At 49.5% G+C, this 19,290-nt stretch overlaps 1 protein-coding gene across 3 annotated transcripts in view; it reads right to left on the bottom strand.

The window, feature by feature from the left end:
* UCKL1 (uridine-cytidine kinase 1 like 1) overlaps window positions 1-19,290 on the bottom strand; it is a 69,060-nt gene that overhangs the window by 9,141 nt on the left and 40,629 nt on the right. For 2 of the 3 annotated variants that reach the window (XM_063147407.1, XM_063147409.1), the window contains exons 8-9: window positions 12,276-12,295; window positions 5,633-5,731 (exon numbers count right to left, since the gene is read on the bottom strand). In XM_063147407.1, coding sequence (XP_063003477.1) covers window positions 5,633-5,731; window positions 12,276-12,295 — 119 coding nt within the window. Of the gene's footprint in view, window positions 1-5,632; window positions 5,732-12,275; window positions 12,296-16,182; window positions 16,200-19,290 lie in introns of all 3 variants that reach the window. The other variant, XM_063147408.1, reaches the window with a different exon arrangement.

Below are 19,290 nucleotides of genomic sequence, written 5' to 3'. Positions count from 1 at the left end.
TGTTCAGAGGAGGGCAACCAGGATGATCAGGGGTCTGGAAACAAAGCCCTATGAAGAGAGACTGAAAGAATTGGGCATGTTTAGCCCAGAGAAGATAAGATTGAGGGGAGACATGATAGTACTCTTCAAATACTTATAAGGTTGTCACACAGAGGAGGGCCAGGATCTCTTCTCGATTCTTCCAGAGTACTGGATACGGAATAACGGGCTCAAGTGACAGGAAGCCAGATTCCAGCTGGACATCAGGAAAAACTTCCTGACTGTTAGAGCAGTACGACAATGGAACCAGTTCCCTAGGGAGGTTGTGGGCTCTCCCACACTAGAGGCCTTCAAGAGGCAACTTGTCAACCATCTGTCAGGGATGCTTTAGGGTGGATTCCTGCATTGAGCAGGGGGTTGGACTCAATGGCCTTGTAGGCCCCTTCCAACTCTGCTATTCTATGATTCTATGTACGCTGCCTTGGGTTCCTTGGAGGAAAAAAGGCAGGATATAAATGTAATAATATATACATATATGAGCTGGCTGGATGCCCTTGCATACGGCTGCTCTGAAGGGGGACTGACACAAGAAAGGTTGGTGCTCTATCCCCAAAGAATATTCAAGGCCTGGAGGTGCTTTGGATGCCACCCAAATGATCTTCCGATACCAGGGATCGAATCTGGGACCTCCCGGATGCAAAGCATGTGCTCTACCGCGCGCTACAGTCCCTCCTGAGATGGGTTTAAGATCGACTGGTTTTAGTGTTTTAGGACAGGGGCGGGGAAGAGGTTTTAGGTGGGGGCCTAACTGCTTCCCACCAGGCCCTCCACCGGCTGGATGACCTCAGTGGTCGTGTCTGCTGCCGTTGTCATTGTTCTGCCCATGTTGCCTTTCTTCGTGCTGAAAGAGGGGTGGAGCTCCATGGGTCTTCTCAACATGGAGAAAGGGGCTTGGCTAGAGCTGGGAGGAACAGCCTATGTTTATAAGCCAGTGTGGTGTAGTGGCTAAGGTGTCGGACTGGGAGTCGGGAGATCCGGGTTCTAGTCCCCACTCGGTCATGGAAACCCACTGGGTGACTTTGGGCCAGTCACAGACCTACCTCACAGGGTTGTGGTTGTGAGGATAGAGTGGAGAGGAGGATTATGCATGCTGCCTTGGGTGCCTTGGAGGGAAAAAGGCGGGATATAAATGCAATAAATAAATAAATTAGAAGAACGTAAGAGCTGTGCGGGGTCAGACCACGGGTCCGTCTCGTCCAGCCGCCTGCCCACGGGAAACCCACAAGCAGGTCACGAGAGCAACGGCACCCTCCCGTCCATGTTCCCCAGCAACTGGTGTCCAGAGGCACACTGCCCTGATACTGGAGGTAGCATATAGCCATTAGGACTCGCAGCCACTGACAGCCTTCTCCTCTTCCTCCAGCGCCAGGGAAGTCTCCAACTTTGCATGGCGTCCCCACGGGGGAGGGGTACAATGACGCTGCCAATGTTATTAGTCAGCTAATTCAGCTGGAGGCTGGCTTGGCAAGCGCTGTGCCTTCCCCGCTGGCAATGATGCATTGAGGGAAAACTGGGGATTTGGGGGACTGGCCTCCCCCAGTGGAAGCTGGTGGCTCCAACGTCAGCGGGGTGGTGAATCCACTCCGGGTTATAGTCAGATCTAGGACTGTGCACAGACCCCCCGCTCCACTCCGCACCCGATCCACAAATTCTGGATTGGGCCCGCTCCGCCCCACGTCGATCCGCCTACGGGCTGCTCCACTCCACTGTGGAGCTCCGGCTCCGAATCGGAGCTTTGCAGCGGCGGCGGCAGCACCAGGTAAGCCCCTCCGCCCTCCTTACCTGCGTCCTGGTCTTCCGGTTTGAGTCCTCGGGCTCAGTTGAAGCCACCGCTGCCGGAACGCGACGGATTCAGGTAAGGACCCCCTCCCTCCACCCCCCCTTACCTGCATCCGTCGCGTTCCGGAAGCGGCTTCACCTGAGGCCAAAGACTCAAACAGGATGCAGCCTGGTCTTCCGGTTTGAGCCTCAGTTGAAGCTGCCGCCGGACCACGACAGAGGCAGGTAAGCCCCCATCCCTCTGCCCCCTTACCTGGCTCTGCCGCTGTCGCTGCACAGACTGCGGCAGTGCCAGGTAAGCCCCCACTTACCTTTTTTCCGAAGCTCTGGATTGAGGCGAAGGATCCGCTTGGTCTCAATCCTCTTCGCCTTGATCCGTAGCCCCCTTGACCCGCTTCGTCTCCGCCTTTGTCGGAGGCGAATCAGGCCGCCTCGCTATTGCTTCTATGCTCCGATGCAAGCGGAGCACAGCCCTAGTCAGAACTCTAAAGGAGCTCCCCAAGGTGCGGATGCACCTTGGAAAGCTCCTTTAGACTTCTGTTTCTGATTGAAACTCAGAACGGATTCACCACCCCACTGACATCAGAGCCACCAGCCTCCACCGGCTTCCTCTATCCTGCAAGGAGAATGATGCAGGTCAAGTGAACCACTTAGTAAGGGGACTCCTCTCCCTGTCTCCTCCCTGGTAGCCCCCAGGTCAGGGGATGGGGGCCCACAGACGGAGTCCAAGCCTTCCTGGGCCAGAGGAGAAGCCTTTGTTGGCCAGATTTAGTCCACCCGCTGGAAGCTTCCCACGGCTGTTTTATGGCAAGGATTCTTGGCAGAACGCCCCAAAATTGGCATAAGCATGCAGTAGAGTCTTTCTTGGACTGTAGCATTTCCAGCTCAGGTGGGGGAAATTGCATTTCTGCACAGTCCCTGGATGTCATCATCCGTCACGTCAGTGAGGATGATTTTAGAGCACATGCTTTGCATGCAGAAGGTCCAAGGTTCAATTCCCGGCTTTACCCGATGGGGCAAAGAAAGGAATCCTCCGGAAAGCTGCTGCCAGTCAGTGTCGACAATACTGGGCCAGATGGACTAATGGCCTGACTCAGTATAAGGCAGCTTCTTAGGTTCCTATATTCCTGACGTGTTAAATTTCGACAAGCCCACACTCACATTCTCCTTTTTCACTCTTAGTTTCCTTAATCCAAGCCTTGGAGAGGAACAAAAGAAGGCAGAGGAAAAGAAAGAAGAGAAAAGACCTCGATCATCCCAGAGTGCAGGTCACAGAATAATGGGCTCAAGTGACAGGAAGCCAGATTCTGGCTGGACATCAGGAAAAACTCTGTTAGAGCAGTATGACAATGGAATCAATGACCTAGGGAGGTCGTGGGCTCTCCCACACTAGAGGCCTTCAAGAGGCAGCTGGACAACAATCTGTCAGGGATGCTTTAGGGTGGATTCCTGCATTGAGCAGGGGGTTGGACTTGATGGCCTTTGAGGACCCTTCCAACTCTACTATTTTATGAGTGTATGATGTCTTTTCGATCATCCCAGAGTGCAGGATACGGGATAATGTCCTCAACTTACAGAAAGCCAGATTCCGTCTGGACATCAGGAAAAACTCCCTGACTGTTAGAGCAGTACGACAATGGAATCAATGATCTAGGGAGGTTGTGGGCTCTCCCACCCTAGAGCCCTTAAAGAGGCAGCTGGACAACCATCGGTCAGGGATGCTTTAGGGTGGATTCCTGCATTGAGCAGGGGGTTGGACTTGATGGCCTTTGAGGACCCTTCCAACTCTACTATTTTATGAGTCTATGATGTCTTTTCGATCATCCCAGAGTGCAGGATACGGGATAATGTCCTCAACTTACAGAAAGCCAGATTCCGTCTGGACATCAGGAAAAACTCCCTGACTGTTAGAGCAGTACGACAATGGAATCAATGATCTAGGGAGGTTGTAGGCTCTCCCACCCTAGAGCCCTTAAAGAGGCAGCTGGACAACCATCGGTCAGGGATGCTTTAGGGTGGATTCCTGCATTGAGCAGGGGGTTGGACTTGATGGCCTTTGAGGACCCTTCCAACTCTACTATTTTATGAGTCTATGATGTCTTTTCGATCATCCCAGAGTGCAGGATACGGGATAATGTCCTCAACTTACAGAAAGCCAGATTCCGTCTGGACATCAGGAAAAACTCCCTGACTGTTAGAGCAGTACGACAATGGAACCAGTGACCTAGGGAAGTCGTGGGCTCTCCCACCCTAGAGCCCTTAAAGAGGCAGCTGGACAACCATCGGTAAGGGATGCTTTAGGGTGGATTCCTGCATTGAGCAGGGGGTTGGACTTGATGGCCTTTGAGGACCCTTCCAACTCTACTATTTTATGAGTCTATGATGTCTTTTCGATCATCCCAGAGTGCAGGATACGGGATAATGTCCTCAACTTACAGAAAGCCAGATTCCGTCTGGACATCAGGAAAAACTCCCTGACTGTTAGAGCAGTACGACAATGGAACCAGTGACCTAGGGAAGTCGTGGGCTCTCCCACCCTAGAGCCCTTAAAGAGGCAGCTGGACAACCATCGGTAAGGGATGCTTTAGGGTGGATTCCTGCATTGAGCAGGGGGTTGGACTTGATGGCCTTTGAGGACCCTTCCAACTCTACTATTTTATGAGTCTATGATGTCTTTTCGATCATCCCAGAGTGCAGGATACGGGATAATGTCCTCAACTTACAGAAAGCCAGATTCCGTCTGGACATCAGGAAAAACTCCCTGACTGTTAGAGCAGTACGACAATGGAACCAGTGACCTAGGGAAGTCGTGGGCTCTCCCACCCTAGAGCCCTTAAAGAGGCAGCTGGACAACCATCGGTCAGGGATGCTTTAGGGTGGATTCCTGCATTGAGCAGGGGGTTGGACTTGATGGCCTTTGAGGACCCTTCCAACTCTACTATTTTATGAGTCTATGATGTCTTTTCGATCATCCCAGAGTGCAGGATACGGGATAATGTCCTCAACTTACAGAAAGCCAGATTCCGTCTGGACATCAGGAAAAACTCCCTGACTGTTAGAGCAGTACGACAATGGAACCAGTGACCTAGGGAAGTCGTGGGCTCTCCCACCCTAGAGCCCTTAAAGAGGCAGCTGGACAACCACCGGTCAGGGATGCTTTAGGGTGGATTCCTGCATTGAGCAGGGGGTTGGACTTGATGGCCTTTGAGGACCCTTCCAACTCTACTATTTTATGAGTGTATGATGTCTTTTCGATCATCCCAGAGTCCAGGATACGGGATAATGTCCTCAACTTACAGAAAGCCAGATTCCGTCTGGACATCAGGAAAAACTCCCTGACTTAGAGCAGTACGACAATGGAATCAATGATCTAGGGAGGTTGTGGGCTCTCCCACCCTAGAGCCCTTAAAGAGGCAGCTGGACAACCATCGGTCAGGGATGCTTTAGGGTGGATTCCTGCATTGAGCAGGGGGTTGGACTTGATGGCCTTTGAGGACCCTTCCAACTCTACTATTTTATGAGTCTATGATGTCTTTTCGATCATCCCAGAGTGCAGGATACGGGATAATGTCCTCAACTTACAGAAAGCCAGATTCCGTCTGGACATCAGGAAAAACTCCCTGACTGTTAGAGCAGTACGACAATGGAATCAATGATCTAGGGAGGTTGTGGACTCTCCCACCCTAGAGCCCTTAAAGAGGCAGCTGGACAACCATCGGTCAGGGATGCTTTAGGGTGGATTCCTGCATTGAGCAGGGGGTTGGACTTGACGGCCTTATAGGCCCCTTTCAACTCTACTATTCAATGAACTCACCGGATGATTGTGTGCATGCCCCTGACTTGTGGGGTGTTCTTCAGCACACTGAGGGTCTTGGGGAGGGGGTGGCATTGGTGAGCAGAGGCCAGCGCTGCCCTGGGAAACAAGAGATGACAGCCATGTTAAATCCCCATTGGTGAAATGCCATATTCCCTTCCCGCAGCCAAAGAAGAGGAAGGACCGCTAAGATCCCCGTTTTTCTCATCCGAACAAACCACACAGACCTTTGGTTGTGGTCAAAATATTCCCTGGACAGGCCCAATGGGGAGGAGAACTCAACCCTTCTCTCCGTTCCATGCACAGGTTCGTAACAATAACAGGATTCATTTTTCACAGTTGCCACAGCTGAAAATGGGGCGCTAGGAGAGGTGGGCCAGTGGTCCGCAAAAGGGTCTATTTCTCTCCATTTCTGGAGGCTGATTTTTTTGTAATGAAAAACAGCTTGGTGGGGTGGAGATTTTGAACAAAGGAAGCATTAGTGTGTGTGTGGAGGGAAAAGTACTTAACCCTTTCAACCAGCCTTTCGACCTTAAATCATATCTCCCCATAGTAGATGCTTTTCATACCATAGGGTTCCAGATCCATGTTTACTTACTATACACACATTGGGAACCCGCGGGAGAGGGGAGCAATTTAGGGTTGAAATGTGAAGTGGGAAAACGGCTGGCAGGAAAAGGGTTAGGTACATCTCCCGCGTCTCCGGTTACAATCACCTGATCCGGAAGTGGCTCTTCCGTTGTAAAAAAACCAGCGGCTGTCGTCTGAACTTTCTTAGTGTGTAATGTGTAGTTGCCCCTATACCAGTCTCCCCCAACCCGGTGCTCTCCAGAGGTCTTGAACTACAAATCCTATCATGCCCCAGCCAGCAAAGCCAATAGCCAGGGATGGCAAAACATCTGGAGGGCACCAAGTTGGGGAAAAGCCACCCAAAGGGCTTGGACTTTCCACACACTCGGGAGCGGACTACATTTAGGGCTCGGAAGGGATTCCCCCATCCCCGGGCCAGAGGGGCAATCGGTAGCAGCTCATGCAGGGTGGATTCCTGCATTGAGCAGGGGGTTGGACTCAATGGCCTTGTAGGCCCCTTCCAACTCTGCTGTTCTATGATTCTCTGGTAGGACTCATCAACAGCAACGTTTCCAGCTTCTGATAAGCTCTGGAATTGTTTGTTCTGCTGTCGATTTAAAATTCAAGGCACATTTCCCTCTCGCCCCGCCAAAAAAGATGTACTTCTTTTCATCGTGCAATCCTAGGCACGCTTACTCGGACATCAGGCCTGCCATTAAGCCCCATGGGGCTTAATCCCCAGGAAATGTGTTTAGGCTTGCAGCCTTAAGAATAGGGAAAATAAAGGCGCACCCGCTATGTGCGGAAAGATTGCTCCCTGGGTGTCTGGATGAGTGCTATCGTGGGTATGCATGCCAACTGGAAGGAGGCACACACACTGCTGAGGCTCATGCCACCAGAGAAGTGGCTGCCCCTTTTGCCGAGGGACAACTTCTGCTGCGTCTCTGCAACAACAGCGCTGGGCAAGATGGATGCATTAGGGTTCAAGAACAGCAGACCGAATATCCATATACACATCCGGTCGCAAGAGGTGCCTGAATAACACTCGTTCAAACGTTGTTCAGTCCTCAGTCCACTGCATTATCGGAGGTGAGCATTTATCCATAGTTAAATTATGGAACTCACTACCACAAGATGTCGTGATGGCCACCAATCTGGATGGCTTCAAAGGGGCGTTGGATAAATTCCTGGAGGCAAAGGCAATCAATGGCTACTAACCCTGATGGTTGTGTGCTATCTCCAGTATTCGAGGCAGTAAGCCTGTGTGCACCAAGTGCTGGGGAACATGGGTGGGAGGGTGCTGTTGCACCATGTCCTCCTTTGTTGGTCCTTGGTCAACAGCTAGTTGGCCACTGTGTGAACAGAGTGCTGGACTAGACGGACCCTTGGTCTGGTCCAGCAGGGCACTTCTGATGTTCTTATCCTTCCAACGTGGTAATATAAGTCTTTTAGCTGTCATAAGGGCTCTCTGCATAAATCTCTCCCCTCGCTTTTTAAAAATTAATGTATATGATGAAAAATGAGGATATTCTTGTATATGTAATGTATTTTCCTTCTGTTCTCACAATGTTATGTTCTGTAAAAAGTAAAAAAATTGGAGTGGGGGAGAAAGGTGATGGGTGATCCCAAGACACCTGACGTGGGAATCAGCTGCCCAGCCCGCTTGGAAGGAGGCAGGTGCAAGATGGGCGGTCTAACCCCTCCAGGTGATCAAAATCGCTAAAGAGCGAGGGTGAACGCGCTACCGTCGACCTCTCCATGAGTTGGAGGGCAAATGTGTGCAGTGCGGGTCTGAATCACACAGGGAGCCGCAGCAAGCAAAGCAGGCTCTCTGTGGCCCATGTTCAACTTGTGGAGGGCAACAGGGGACGGTGAGAGATGGGGGTGGACTAGAACACCTGAACAGGGCCGTTTGGGAGATTCCGATATCTGAATTGGGCCACAGGGTTGCGACAGGTAGGCTCCTTAGGGTTCTTTAGGATCACAGGAACCAAATTAATCCATTAATTCATGCACTTGATTTGAGAACTGCCCCTTGACGGGAAGGGAAGCGCATGGCCTTCCAGATGTGTTTGGACTGCAATTCCCACCAGCCTTAGTTAGCACAGGCAACAGTGGGGGATGATGGGACTTGCAGTCCAACCACATCTATTGGGCCACGCCCTCCCCCACTTTTGCCATGAAGGTTTAGAAATGAGAACCCACCAGCCCAAGGGATGGAGTTCTGTTGGCCGTGGTACCTGGGATGGTCATAGTTGGTTGTGAAAAATGACGTCCAGCCTCCCCGGGCCTGGGAAAGTTGAGAGCTGGAAAGTCTGGGGATGAGTCACAGCTGGATGACAAACCGGTACGGTTTGAAGGGCTGCCGTCTGTTCAACTAGCAGGTTGGAGGAGGAGGAGGAAAGTTCTCATTAGGCTGACTCTATTTGTTTGAAATAGAGAGATGCCAGGCTGCTATTGTGCCAGGTCTCTCGTGTGGTTGGTTCGGATGGACAAAGAGCCTCAACGGATCCTTTCCACTGGCAAAAAAATCAGACAGGCGAAGCGGAATTCAGGGCGAGCGAAAGAGGAAGGTGAAAAACACACACAAAACAAACAAAAGCATGAGCCAATTAAGAAGATGCACACGTTGCCGGTCTGGTTTTAAAAGACACACACACACAAAAAACCACGCGTCACTGCAAGCAAATCGAAGCAAAATGAGGTGGATTCACCCGAAGTGGTGTGGAACTGCCTGACGGTTGCAATACTTAGCAAGGAGCCACTTCTAGCCTTCTACTGCAGCCTTCCCAAGCCTGGGTGCCCTCCCTTGCAGGGGATGATGGGAATTGCAGTCCAACATATCTGGATGGCACCCAGGTTGGGGGAGGCTGTTCTAGCAGGTCTCTTATCACTGCCCCCCTCTCTGTGCCTTTCCCAGCCTTGCCGATCCCAAAGGTTCACCAGCAGTAGGCAGGCTCCCAAGAATCACCCGTCACCATCTAATTCCCACAACCCACAGATGACATGATCAACCTGTGTCTGGACCGTACCATTTCAGATGACAGGTGAGGCTCACATGCTCCTCGATACCACCATCCAGCAAAAAAACATCCCCGCCTATAGAAAACCAGCCCGTCATGGAAAAGGCCAGGTGCTTTCTTCTCAACTTGTCTACACGGAGAAATTTATTGGCTTTTATACGAAGGGGTGAGCCCCCGTCTGCTGTCTGAAATGGCACAGTTCAGAAACTGTATGTCGGCACTAGGGTCTATGTTGTTGCTGTTTTGTAATGATAGAGCACGTGTCCTCTTGTGCAGAGTATCTTTAAAAGGGGGTTGCTGAACGCAAACAAAACACAGCAGCCCAACTGTGCAGAGGTGGGGAAGCGTTGATGGGTCAGTCGTGGTGGGTCACAGAGGAGACCTCGAGGGTTTGGGTCCATATATTCATTTCATTTCACTGAAGGCCAAACGACACAGCACACGAAATGCGTTTTTAGTTTTACACACGTTTTTAAAGAGCAGCCACGGGGGACGCACACACATACACTGCTGTCCCCATAAAAATCCTCCCAGGCTTTTTGTTCCAAGAGAAAAGCGTGTGTGTGTGTGTGTGTGTGTGTGTGTGAGTGATGTTTCTTGGGACCACAGCAGGAAGATGAAAAAAGTTAAAAGCCTCCTCCATCCATGCCATGGCCTCAATCCAGATTGGGGTCCCACCCGTAGCTGAATGTTCGTATCTGTTCAAAGACAGATCCAAATGTATGTGCAAAGACAATGGAACCAGTGACCTAGGGAGGTGGTGGCCTCTCCCACACTAGAGGCCTTCAAGAGGCAGCTGGACAACCCTCTGTCAGGGATGCTTTAGGGTGGATTCCTGCATTGAGCAGGGGGTTGGACTCGATGGCCTTGTAGGCCCCTTCCAACTCTACTATTCGATGATTCTATGACATATTTAACATAATGTCTAATTTGGGCCCAAGCGTTACTGGTGCAGCTCCTTCTTAGCTGGGGAGTGGCAAAACACAGATATGGGCCCAAGTTGCCGGATACCCGGTTTCCCTCTGGTTGCTTCTATACCCAGTTCGTACATCTGAATTCTCTCACTCTGCATAGGCCTCTCCACCACAGCTGGATGGAGAAACAGCATACAAACTGCTGGGCTTCCCGGTTTTCCCGCGAGAGGCACGACATCACGGAATAGCAGGGACTGGCAGCTTGAAGGCTACTTCACCCAAGTGACTGTGGGGATGGTTGGCCTGGGGGAAATTTGGAATGTACAAAGTGGGATGTAAACTCCATTATTGTTGTTGTTTTTAAAAAAGGGGGGGGGCGAGATCTTAGTCTTTCAGTATCTCCTTTTCCAATCTACTGCAGTTTGAAGAACGTTACCCCCAAATAGCTTTGAAATAACCGGCGTTGGTTTATGAAATTCAAACATGAAAATGGCTCAATCAGCCTTCCGTAAAGCGGCGGCTTCTAGGTATTTTGGACTACACCACCCACGGCTCTTGGTCATGCTGACTGGGGGCAATGGGAGTTGTAGTAGTTCAAAGTGTCTGGGGAGGGGGTGAAAGAAGGCTGAGCGACACAGAGGTGGGCATCTGTGCAGAGACGCAAATTGGAGCGCGGCATTGGGTTGGTGCAACCAAACACGACTCCCGAAAGGTCCAGCGGTTCCTTCTCCAGTCGATCAGCCTTCCTTCCTTTCCCCAGTCACCCCGATTGCTTGCTATGGGCTTACCAAAAAAACTCAACCATGGGACTTTGGCTATGTTAGTAGAAGCGGTCATCCTACAGCCACTCAAGAAAGCACATGCAGGACGTTTTCTTGGAGAAGAGAGGGCCAACTGGCCCCCCATCTCTCGCCTGGATCCCGGCCCCCCAAAACTGTTTTATCTGGCACCTAGTGGGCCCTTCGCCAATATTAATGGAAATACAGATTTCCCCACCATTCTGCTCCAGAGGAAGAGAAATGGAGAAATCCTTCAGCATTCCCTCCCTCTTCTGAGTTTCATATGCAAGCCCTCCAGCTATGCCCATTGCGGCACACCCAGTCACAGTCAAGCCCTTCCTACTGGGTGGTGCCGATGTACAGAGTCTGATCCCCCCCCAAAGGACTGGCAACGTAGGGTCAGACCAAATGTGTAGCAGGCCCAGTATCCTGTTTCCAGCAGCGATCAGCTAGTCCCCTAAACATCAGATTTTCATTCCACTGAAGGGCCATCAAGCGCCACTTTTTAAAGACAAAACAGACCTGGGCCATATGCTACATTTCCCCCTGGGGAAGGAGCTGCACCCCTTGAGAGTTCTGCTGATTCAGAATTGCCCCTACCAAAGCTGGTGGAGGGGGAAGGAAGGCGCCCAGGTGAAGGAGGAGTTGCTGGCAGTCCTTTATCTCTCTTCTTGGCGGCTAATTATCCCTGCTCCTGCCCCTCCCAACTCCTAGGGAATGTTAGCCATTTAGAGAGCTAAGGAGACAACCATCAGTTCCTCCTTTATTATCTGTACGACTGCTATCCTTTATCTCCGGACAATTCAGAAGTCTCAACCAGCAAAGACCTCAGGCCTCATACTCAGACCACAGAGCAAAAAATATACCTATACGTCTTTGTGCTAAAAAGGCAGTGGAAGTTGCTGACCTTTTAAGTATTTGCTTCAAATACTGAAAAGGTTGTCACACAGAGGAGGGCCAGGATCTCTTCTCGATCCTCCCAGAGGGCAGGACACGGAATAACGGGCTCAAGTGAAAGGAAGCCAGATTCCAGCTGGACATCAGGAAAAACTTCCTGACTGTTAGAGCAGTATGACAATGGAATCAGTTACCTAGGGAGGTGGTGGGCTCTCCCACACTAGAGGCCTTCAAGAGGCAGCTGGACAACCCTCTGTCAGGGATGCTTTAGGGTAGATTCCTGCATTGAGCAGGACTCGATGGCCTTGTAGGCCCCTTCCAACTCTGCTATTCTATGATTCTATGAGCACACCACAGACTACATGACATGCAGGCCTGGATTCCAGCAAAAGCTCACACAATTTAGTATCCAAACCAAACCAAACAGCCAAACCAAACAGGACTGCAATGGGTTCCTCACATATCCCAGCGCAGTTTCCTCTGTTGGGCCAGACGGGGAGAGTTGTTCAGGGATCAGCCAGGCAGGAAACAAGACATAAACACCCATACACAGATAACCGGGGTTGGGGGGGGGGAGTAAAAAGAAGGGAGGGGGGGTGAGAGCACTTAAATTAACAAAGAAAATTTGCCCTGGAGAACTATCACAAAAAGACACGTGAAATATGGAGGTTTTGCACAGTTCCCCCACCTCCAAGGAGACCTTGATATCAGCTAGATCTGTAGGCCGTTTCAGTGCACAGTGCAGAGAACCGTGCCATGACTTTTCCCATCACGGAGCTGTGGTTACGGGAGAAGTGGCATCTTGTGGCATTCTCCCTCCCATAGAGCACTTCAAGGTAATCGGAGCCCTCCCATTCAGGATCTGTGCCTCTCAATTGCAGTGGCAAAAGAACACGGCATTTGGAGGAACACGGGTTCAAGAACCAAAGAGAAAGCTTTAAAAAATGTAAACGGCGTGAACACTTGCACGAGCGGCTCAACACCTTAGATATTTGTGTGCGTGTGTGTATAAATAAATCTAAATCACTCTAAATAAAGTCACCCTTCATGGCCGTGGCCAAAAGGGTTCTGCCTTTCTGCTCTTTATCTAACACAGGTTTGAGTTTCCTGTCACTTCAAACTTTGCTGTCTTTGACCGGTAGTGGAAAATTCTAATAAGCAGTTTTGAGTGGTTTTTCTTTCTCTCTTCTCTTTTCTTTTTCCTTTCCTCTTTCTTTTTTTAAAGCCTCACATATGGAAACCGGTTTCGCGGCCCCTCCTCCAAGCTTCCTGCGCAAGAACAAACGCTTCAAAAAGGCCAGAAAGAAAGAGGGTGACCGTCTCGAAAAAAGAGAAGAAAAAGGGGACGTCGACAGCGAAATGTCATCAGCTCCTTTCATTGCATTTGCAAATCAAGCAGGAAGCAGACGAGAGAAAGAAGCGGAGCAAAAAAAAAGAAGAAAAAGAAAAGACACAGAGAAAGAAAGGCGGAAAAAAAGCAGCAAACAGCAGCCCAGGCATTTCAAACAGGGACGGAGGCTGCGTTGAGACGGCTTGACATTTCGAACAAGGGCTATTATGCCGGAGACGTGGCTTGAAAGCCCATTGAAGTGTTCAAGGCCCGCGGAACCGGGAAAGGCGTGGCTCTTTCTACCTGGAAGGATCTATTTCTAGAACGCGCTTTCCTCGACTTGTTTTAACGAAGTTTTTCCCCCCCAGAAATAACCGGGGGGGGGGGGGCAAGGAGGCAAAAAAGAAAAGAAAAGTGGTCTCTATTATCCAATCCGTTCCAAAAAGTTTTCAAACCCCACTCTAGTCTTCGTCGGGCCCAACCAGGACTGGAAGTCTCCCGGGGGCCTAAATTAATTGGTAATTAATTGACATTAACTTGGCAAACGGACGGGTCGGGGCCCACAGCGGGCAGGAGGAAGGGGTGCTGAATTGCTACTCTGAGCTTCTCCTCAGAAATATTCTCCTCAGAAATATGCGTCTGTCCCCAACCCTGGTCCTCTTCTGCCCGCTGGGCTCACTTCTGGTTTTGAAGACTGGTGGTGAGGGTAGCTGGGTAAGGAAATTAAAAAACCCTGGGAAGGAAAATTCATGGGACAGTAGTGAATGAAGCAGCCCTCTTTGCCAGCCAAAACTTCCCTGCTAACGCCACCCCACCCACCCCGGTGTCATGAGTAGGGTGACCATATGAAAAGGAGGACAGGGCTCCTGTATCTTTAATAGTTGCATAGAAAAGGGAATTTCAGCAGGTGTCATTTGTATACGTGGAGAACCTGGTGAAATTCCCTCTTCATCACAACAGTGAAAGCTGCAGGAGTTATACTAGAGTGACCAGGTTTAAAAGAGGGCAGGGCTCCTGCAGCTTTAACCGTTGTGATGAAGAGGGAATTCCACCAGGTTCTCCATATATACAAATGACACCTGCTGAAATTCCTTTTTCTATGCAACTGTTAAAGATACAGGCGCCTGGTCCTCCTTTTCATATGGTCACCCTACTCATGAGGGGAAAAACGAAGTTGGGCACACCCTGTTCAAGGCGGCTACTTATGAACCCCCAAAAGAGGACATGCATCACCAGAAAAAAGGGCAAAAGGGGACACAGTCTTGCATACAATTTGCGTATGCTGATTTAGATGTATAAATGCAGATTTAGAAATAATTATTATAATTTAAATAGAAATACATTCCATTTCATTGTAGATTGCAGAAGACTGTGGCCAGGCAATGTACCGTATTTCTTCGATTCTAAGACACACTTTTTCCCCCATATAAACATCTCTAAAAACGGGGCGCGTCTTAGAATCGCGGGTGCGTTTGTTATTTCTTAGAATCCAAGCTTTTTTTCTGTTGGTGGTACTGAAATTAGTGTGCGTCTTACAATCGATGGCGTCTTAGAATCGAAGAACTATGGTATATGCCTACCTGTTCAACCTGCTGCCCAGGTGCCAATTGTGGCTAGGCCTCAGTTCCCAGGTCTCATGATCACGCCTGTTCCCCTTAGTGCTGGGGAAGGAGTTTCAGGCTATCAATCAGAATCAGGTTCTGAACCAGAAGGAACAGGACTAGAAATGTACCAGCTTACATATGAAGCGGGGGAGGAGGTTCTCCCAGGCTCTTCGCCAGCCAGGGATGAATCTCCGCTGGACCTTATCAGTGAAAACGCTAATGACTCAGAATCTGTGGGAACTCAGCAATCATCAGAGGGGGAAGGGACTTCAGAATTGACCGATCACAGAGTCTGCTGCAGATTGAAACAGGCAAAGCTAAAAGAAGGCGAGAGGCGATCAGCTTGGCTACCTTCTTGCCAAAGGCTTCTTCAGAGGACCCCTCCCTGTAGTTAAAGGGGCTCAGGAAAAAGACCTTCCCTTTTGTTGAAAGGGCAATTGTCTCGCTTAGTTAGCCAAATTTTAGCCTAGAGGAAAGTTCCTGGTGTTTACACTCTCTTCAGGTGCAAAGTGATGTTTATTTGCTGAATAAAGTTTTGTGGATTACCTGGAAGACCTCTTTATTATCTTGTGCTGCAGCTTGGAAACACATTATGGTTCTTTCTCTTTAAACCGGCATTGGACAGGACAGACTTCCAGAGGACATCTTCAAATAGAAGGCAGTCCTCTGTAAAGAGGATGCAAAGCTACCCTATCTGCATTTCTCTCGTAATGTCAAACGTGACAATTTGTTGCCCATCTACCTGTTAAAGCATAGGAATTAGGGCACGGTCTGAGCATAGAGCAGACTGATGTTTGCAGGTAGGAGTTAGAGGCAGTTTCATCTGCTCTGTGCCCGGTCAATGGCATTAATTTACCACCTTGGGCCCTTTTTATTTTGCATTTAAACTCAGAGTTAGGAAAATATTTCCGAGTCCTGGACAACAGGATCAATATGTATTTTTCATCCTGGTGTCCAGGACTCGGAAATATTTTCCTATCTCTGAATTTCTATGCAAAATGAAATGGGCCCAAGGTGGAATTCTTGAAGCGTGTAAACGCTGAACTAGGCACCGGCCAGTGCAAATCTGTACATGTTTCCTTAGAAGTAAGTCCCACTGGGTTCAGCGGGGTTTTCTCCGCGGTAGGTTCGTATCGACAGCAGCCTAAAAGGATTTTTATTGCTAGTAACATGGGGAATCTCTGGTTGTGTCCGTTCCCCCCGTTTTGAATTTCCCCATTGCCGGGGATGGATAGAACTTGTGACAGCACTGCATAAGTGCAAAAAGTAGAGAGGAGATTCGGCACACTAAGAATTTCAGCTTTGATTTGTTAAAAATAAAAATAAAATAGCAAGGAGATGGTTTACAGCAGCCCCTGTTGTTAAAAATGCCTTGGGTCTTGCAAACAAAAAGGAGAGAGAGAGGGAGAGGTGGGAGAGTTAGAAACCCTTACCTGACGCTGAGTTCACGCTGCAGCAGCAACACAAAGAACACCGTGCAACCAGTATTAAAACAGTGGCAACACCAGCGGAGCGTTAAGAGACAAACGGGGAAATAAAACAACAAAAAGAAAACAGGAATATGTTTCCCGAATTCACTTGGAGCAGTTAGCATATATTATTATTATTACTATTATTCTTTCTTAAGCAACCGGACTCTCAGCTTTGCTCACTGCAGCTCTCGGGGGCTGGAGGCAGTTTTGCAAGGCAGCAATGACACCTCTTCCAAATTCTGCCCAGGCCTGGTGGGCTGGCTCCCTTGTATCATTACACGCACCTGTGTGTTTTTATCAGGTTTAGCATTTGGCTTGAATCTCGACATAGTTGCATATAACCTGGATGGTGTTCCTATTTTCTTTCTCATAGAATCATAGAATAGCAGAGTTGGAAGGGGCCTACAAGGCCATCGAGTCCTACCCCCTGCTCAATGCAGGAATCCACCCTAAAGCATCCCTGACAGATGGTTGTCCAGCTGCCTCTTGAAGGCCTCTAGTGTGGGAGAGCCCACAACCTCCCTGGGTAACTGATTCCATTGTCGTACTGCTCTAACAAGTCAGGAAGTTTTTCCTGATATCCAGCTGGAATCTGGCTTCCTTTAACTTGAGCCCGTTATTCCGTGTCCTGCACTCTGGGAGGATCGAGAAGAGATCCCGGCCCTCCTCTATGTGACAACCTTTCAAGGATTTGAAGAGTGCTATCATGTCTCCCCTCAATCTTCTCTTCTCCAGGCTAAACATGCCCAGTTCTTTCAGTCTCTCTTCATAGGGCTTTGTTTCCAGACCCCTGATCATCCTGGTTGCCCTCCTCTGAACACGCTCCAGCTTGTCTGCGTCCTTCTTCAGTTGTGGAGCCCAGAACTGGACGCAATACTCTAGATGAGGCCTAATCAGGGCTGAACAGAGAGGAACCAGTACCTCCCTTGATTTGGAAGCTATACTTCTATTAATGCAGCCCAAAATAGCATTTGCCTTTCTTGCAGCCATATCGCACTGTTGGCTCATATTCAGCTTGCAATCTACAACAATTCTCAGATCCTTCTTGTTTGTAGTATTGCTGAGCCAAGTATCCCCCATCTTGTAACTGTGCCTTTGGTTTCTATTTCTATTTCCCCTCTCCCATGAGAGGGGACCCTAATCCAGGCTGACATCACTCTTTTCTTCCTGAAGCTGTTATTTGCCCTATTTGCTAGGGGTGTGTGTGTGTGGGGGGTATTTTCGCTGGGACAAGAGCATTGGAGAAAAGCTTATGCCCACTCTCCTCCTTCGATCCCAATCTTAATAGCCCACGGCTTCTCTTTAATGATACCACCCCCGTGCAACTAAGGACGGGTTAAATTCAGTTCATTTTTTGATAAGAATTTTCCAAAATATGCAAACTTCTTCATATTTGGGAGGGAAAGAACCTGATATTTTTTTAAAGAGCGACCAAATGTGGAAGAAACATTACTGGGAAACAAAATTGGGTGGGATAGCTAATACACTGGAAGACAGAAACAAACTTCAAAGTGATCGTGATAGGCTGGAGTGCTGGGCTGAAAACAACAGGATGAAATTTAATAGGGATAAATGCCAAGTTCTACATTTAGGGAATAGAAACCAAATGCACAGTTACAAGATGGGGGATACTTGGCTCAGCAATACTACAAACGAGAAGGATCTTGGAATTGTTGTAGATCACAAGCTGAATATGAGCCAACAGTGCGATATGGCTGCAAGAAAGGCAAATGCTATTTTGGGCTGCATTAATAGAAGTATAGCTTCCAAATCACGTGAGGCACTGGTTCCTCTCTATTCGGCCCTGGTTAGGCCTCATCTAGAGTATTGCGTCCAGTTCTGGGCTCCACAATTCAAGGACGCAGACCAGCAGGAATGTGTTCAGAGGAGGGCAACCTGGATGATCAGGGGTCTGGAAACAAAGCCCTATGAAGAGAGACTGAAAGAACTGGGCAGGTTTAGTTTGGAGAAGAGAAGATTGAGGGGAGACATGATAGCACTCTTCAAATACGTAATAGGTTGTCACACAGAGGAGGGCCAGGATCTCTTCTCGATCCTCCCAGAGTGCAGGACACGGAATAACAGGCTCAAGTTAAAGGAAGCCAGATTCCAGCTGGACATCAGGAAAAACTTCCTGACTGTTAGAGCAGTACGACAATGGAACCAGTTACCTAGGGAGGTTGTGGGCTCTCCCACACTAGAGGCCTTCAAGAGGCAGCTGGAAAACCATCTGTCAGGGATGCTTTAGGGTAGATTCCTGCATTGAGCAGGGGGTTGGACTCGATGGCCTTGTAGGCCCCTTCCAACTCTGCTATTCTATGATTCTATGACACGATCAGTTTCAACAGCAACTTAGCATTCAGGCCTGTGCCCTCCAGGTGTCTTGGACTACAAGTCCCATCATTTCCCAGTTGGCCTGGCCAGTGACTGTGGGTAATGGGAGTCATAGTGGTATGAGAGCCAGTGTGGTGCAGTGGCTAAAGTGTCGGACTGGGAGTCAGGAGATCCGGGTTCTAGTCCCCACTCAGCCATGGAAACCCACTGGGTGACTTTGGGCCAGTCACAGACTCTCAGCCCAGCCTACCTCACAGGGTTGTTGTTGTGAGGATAAAATGGAGAGGAGGATCATGTACACACCGCGTTGGGCTCCTTGTGGGAAAAAAGGCGGGATATAAATGCAATAATAAATAAATAGTCCAACACATTTGAAGGGCTCCCAGTTGGGGAAGGCTGGTGGATGGCATCCAGTGCGAATGATCAGTCATGTTCCATTTTTGCTGGTCGTTCCCCCTAAAGGAAGCCGACGCGCTTGATCACCGCATGAAGAAATAAACCCGTGCCGATGTCAGTCTGTTGTGCGTTTCATCAGTCAAGTCAAAGAAGAAAAGGGAGGCTGCCTTCACGTTTGACGACAGCCTCGCCCAACCTGGCGCCCTCCAGCTGTGTAGGGACGACAACTCCCAGCATCTCCATGGCGGACTGGGAGATGATGGGAGTTGGAGAAGAGGCACAGAAGCGGCGCAGGAGAGCTACCCCCTTCGGTGCGTAAGAGAAAGGCACATCGACGCC

Source organism: Elgaria multicarinata, chromosome 1, assembly GCF_023053635.1.
Source record: "Elgaria multicarinata webbii isolate HBS135686 ecotype San Diego chromosome 1, rElgMul1.1.pri, whole genome shotgun sequence".
Classification (NCBI taxonomy): domain Eukaryota; kingdom Metazoa; phylum Chordata; class Lepidosauria; order Squamata; family Anguidae; genus Elgaria; species Elgaria multicarinata.
This window is presented reverse-complemented; position numbering and strand designations above follow the sequence as displayed.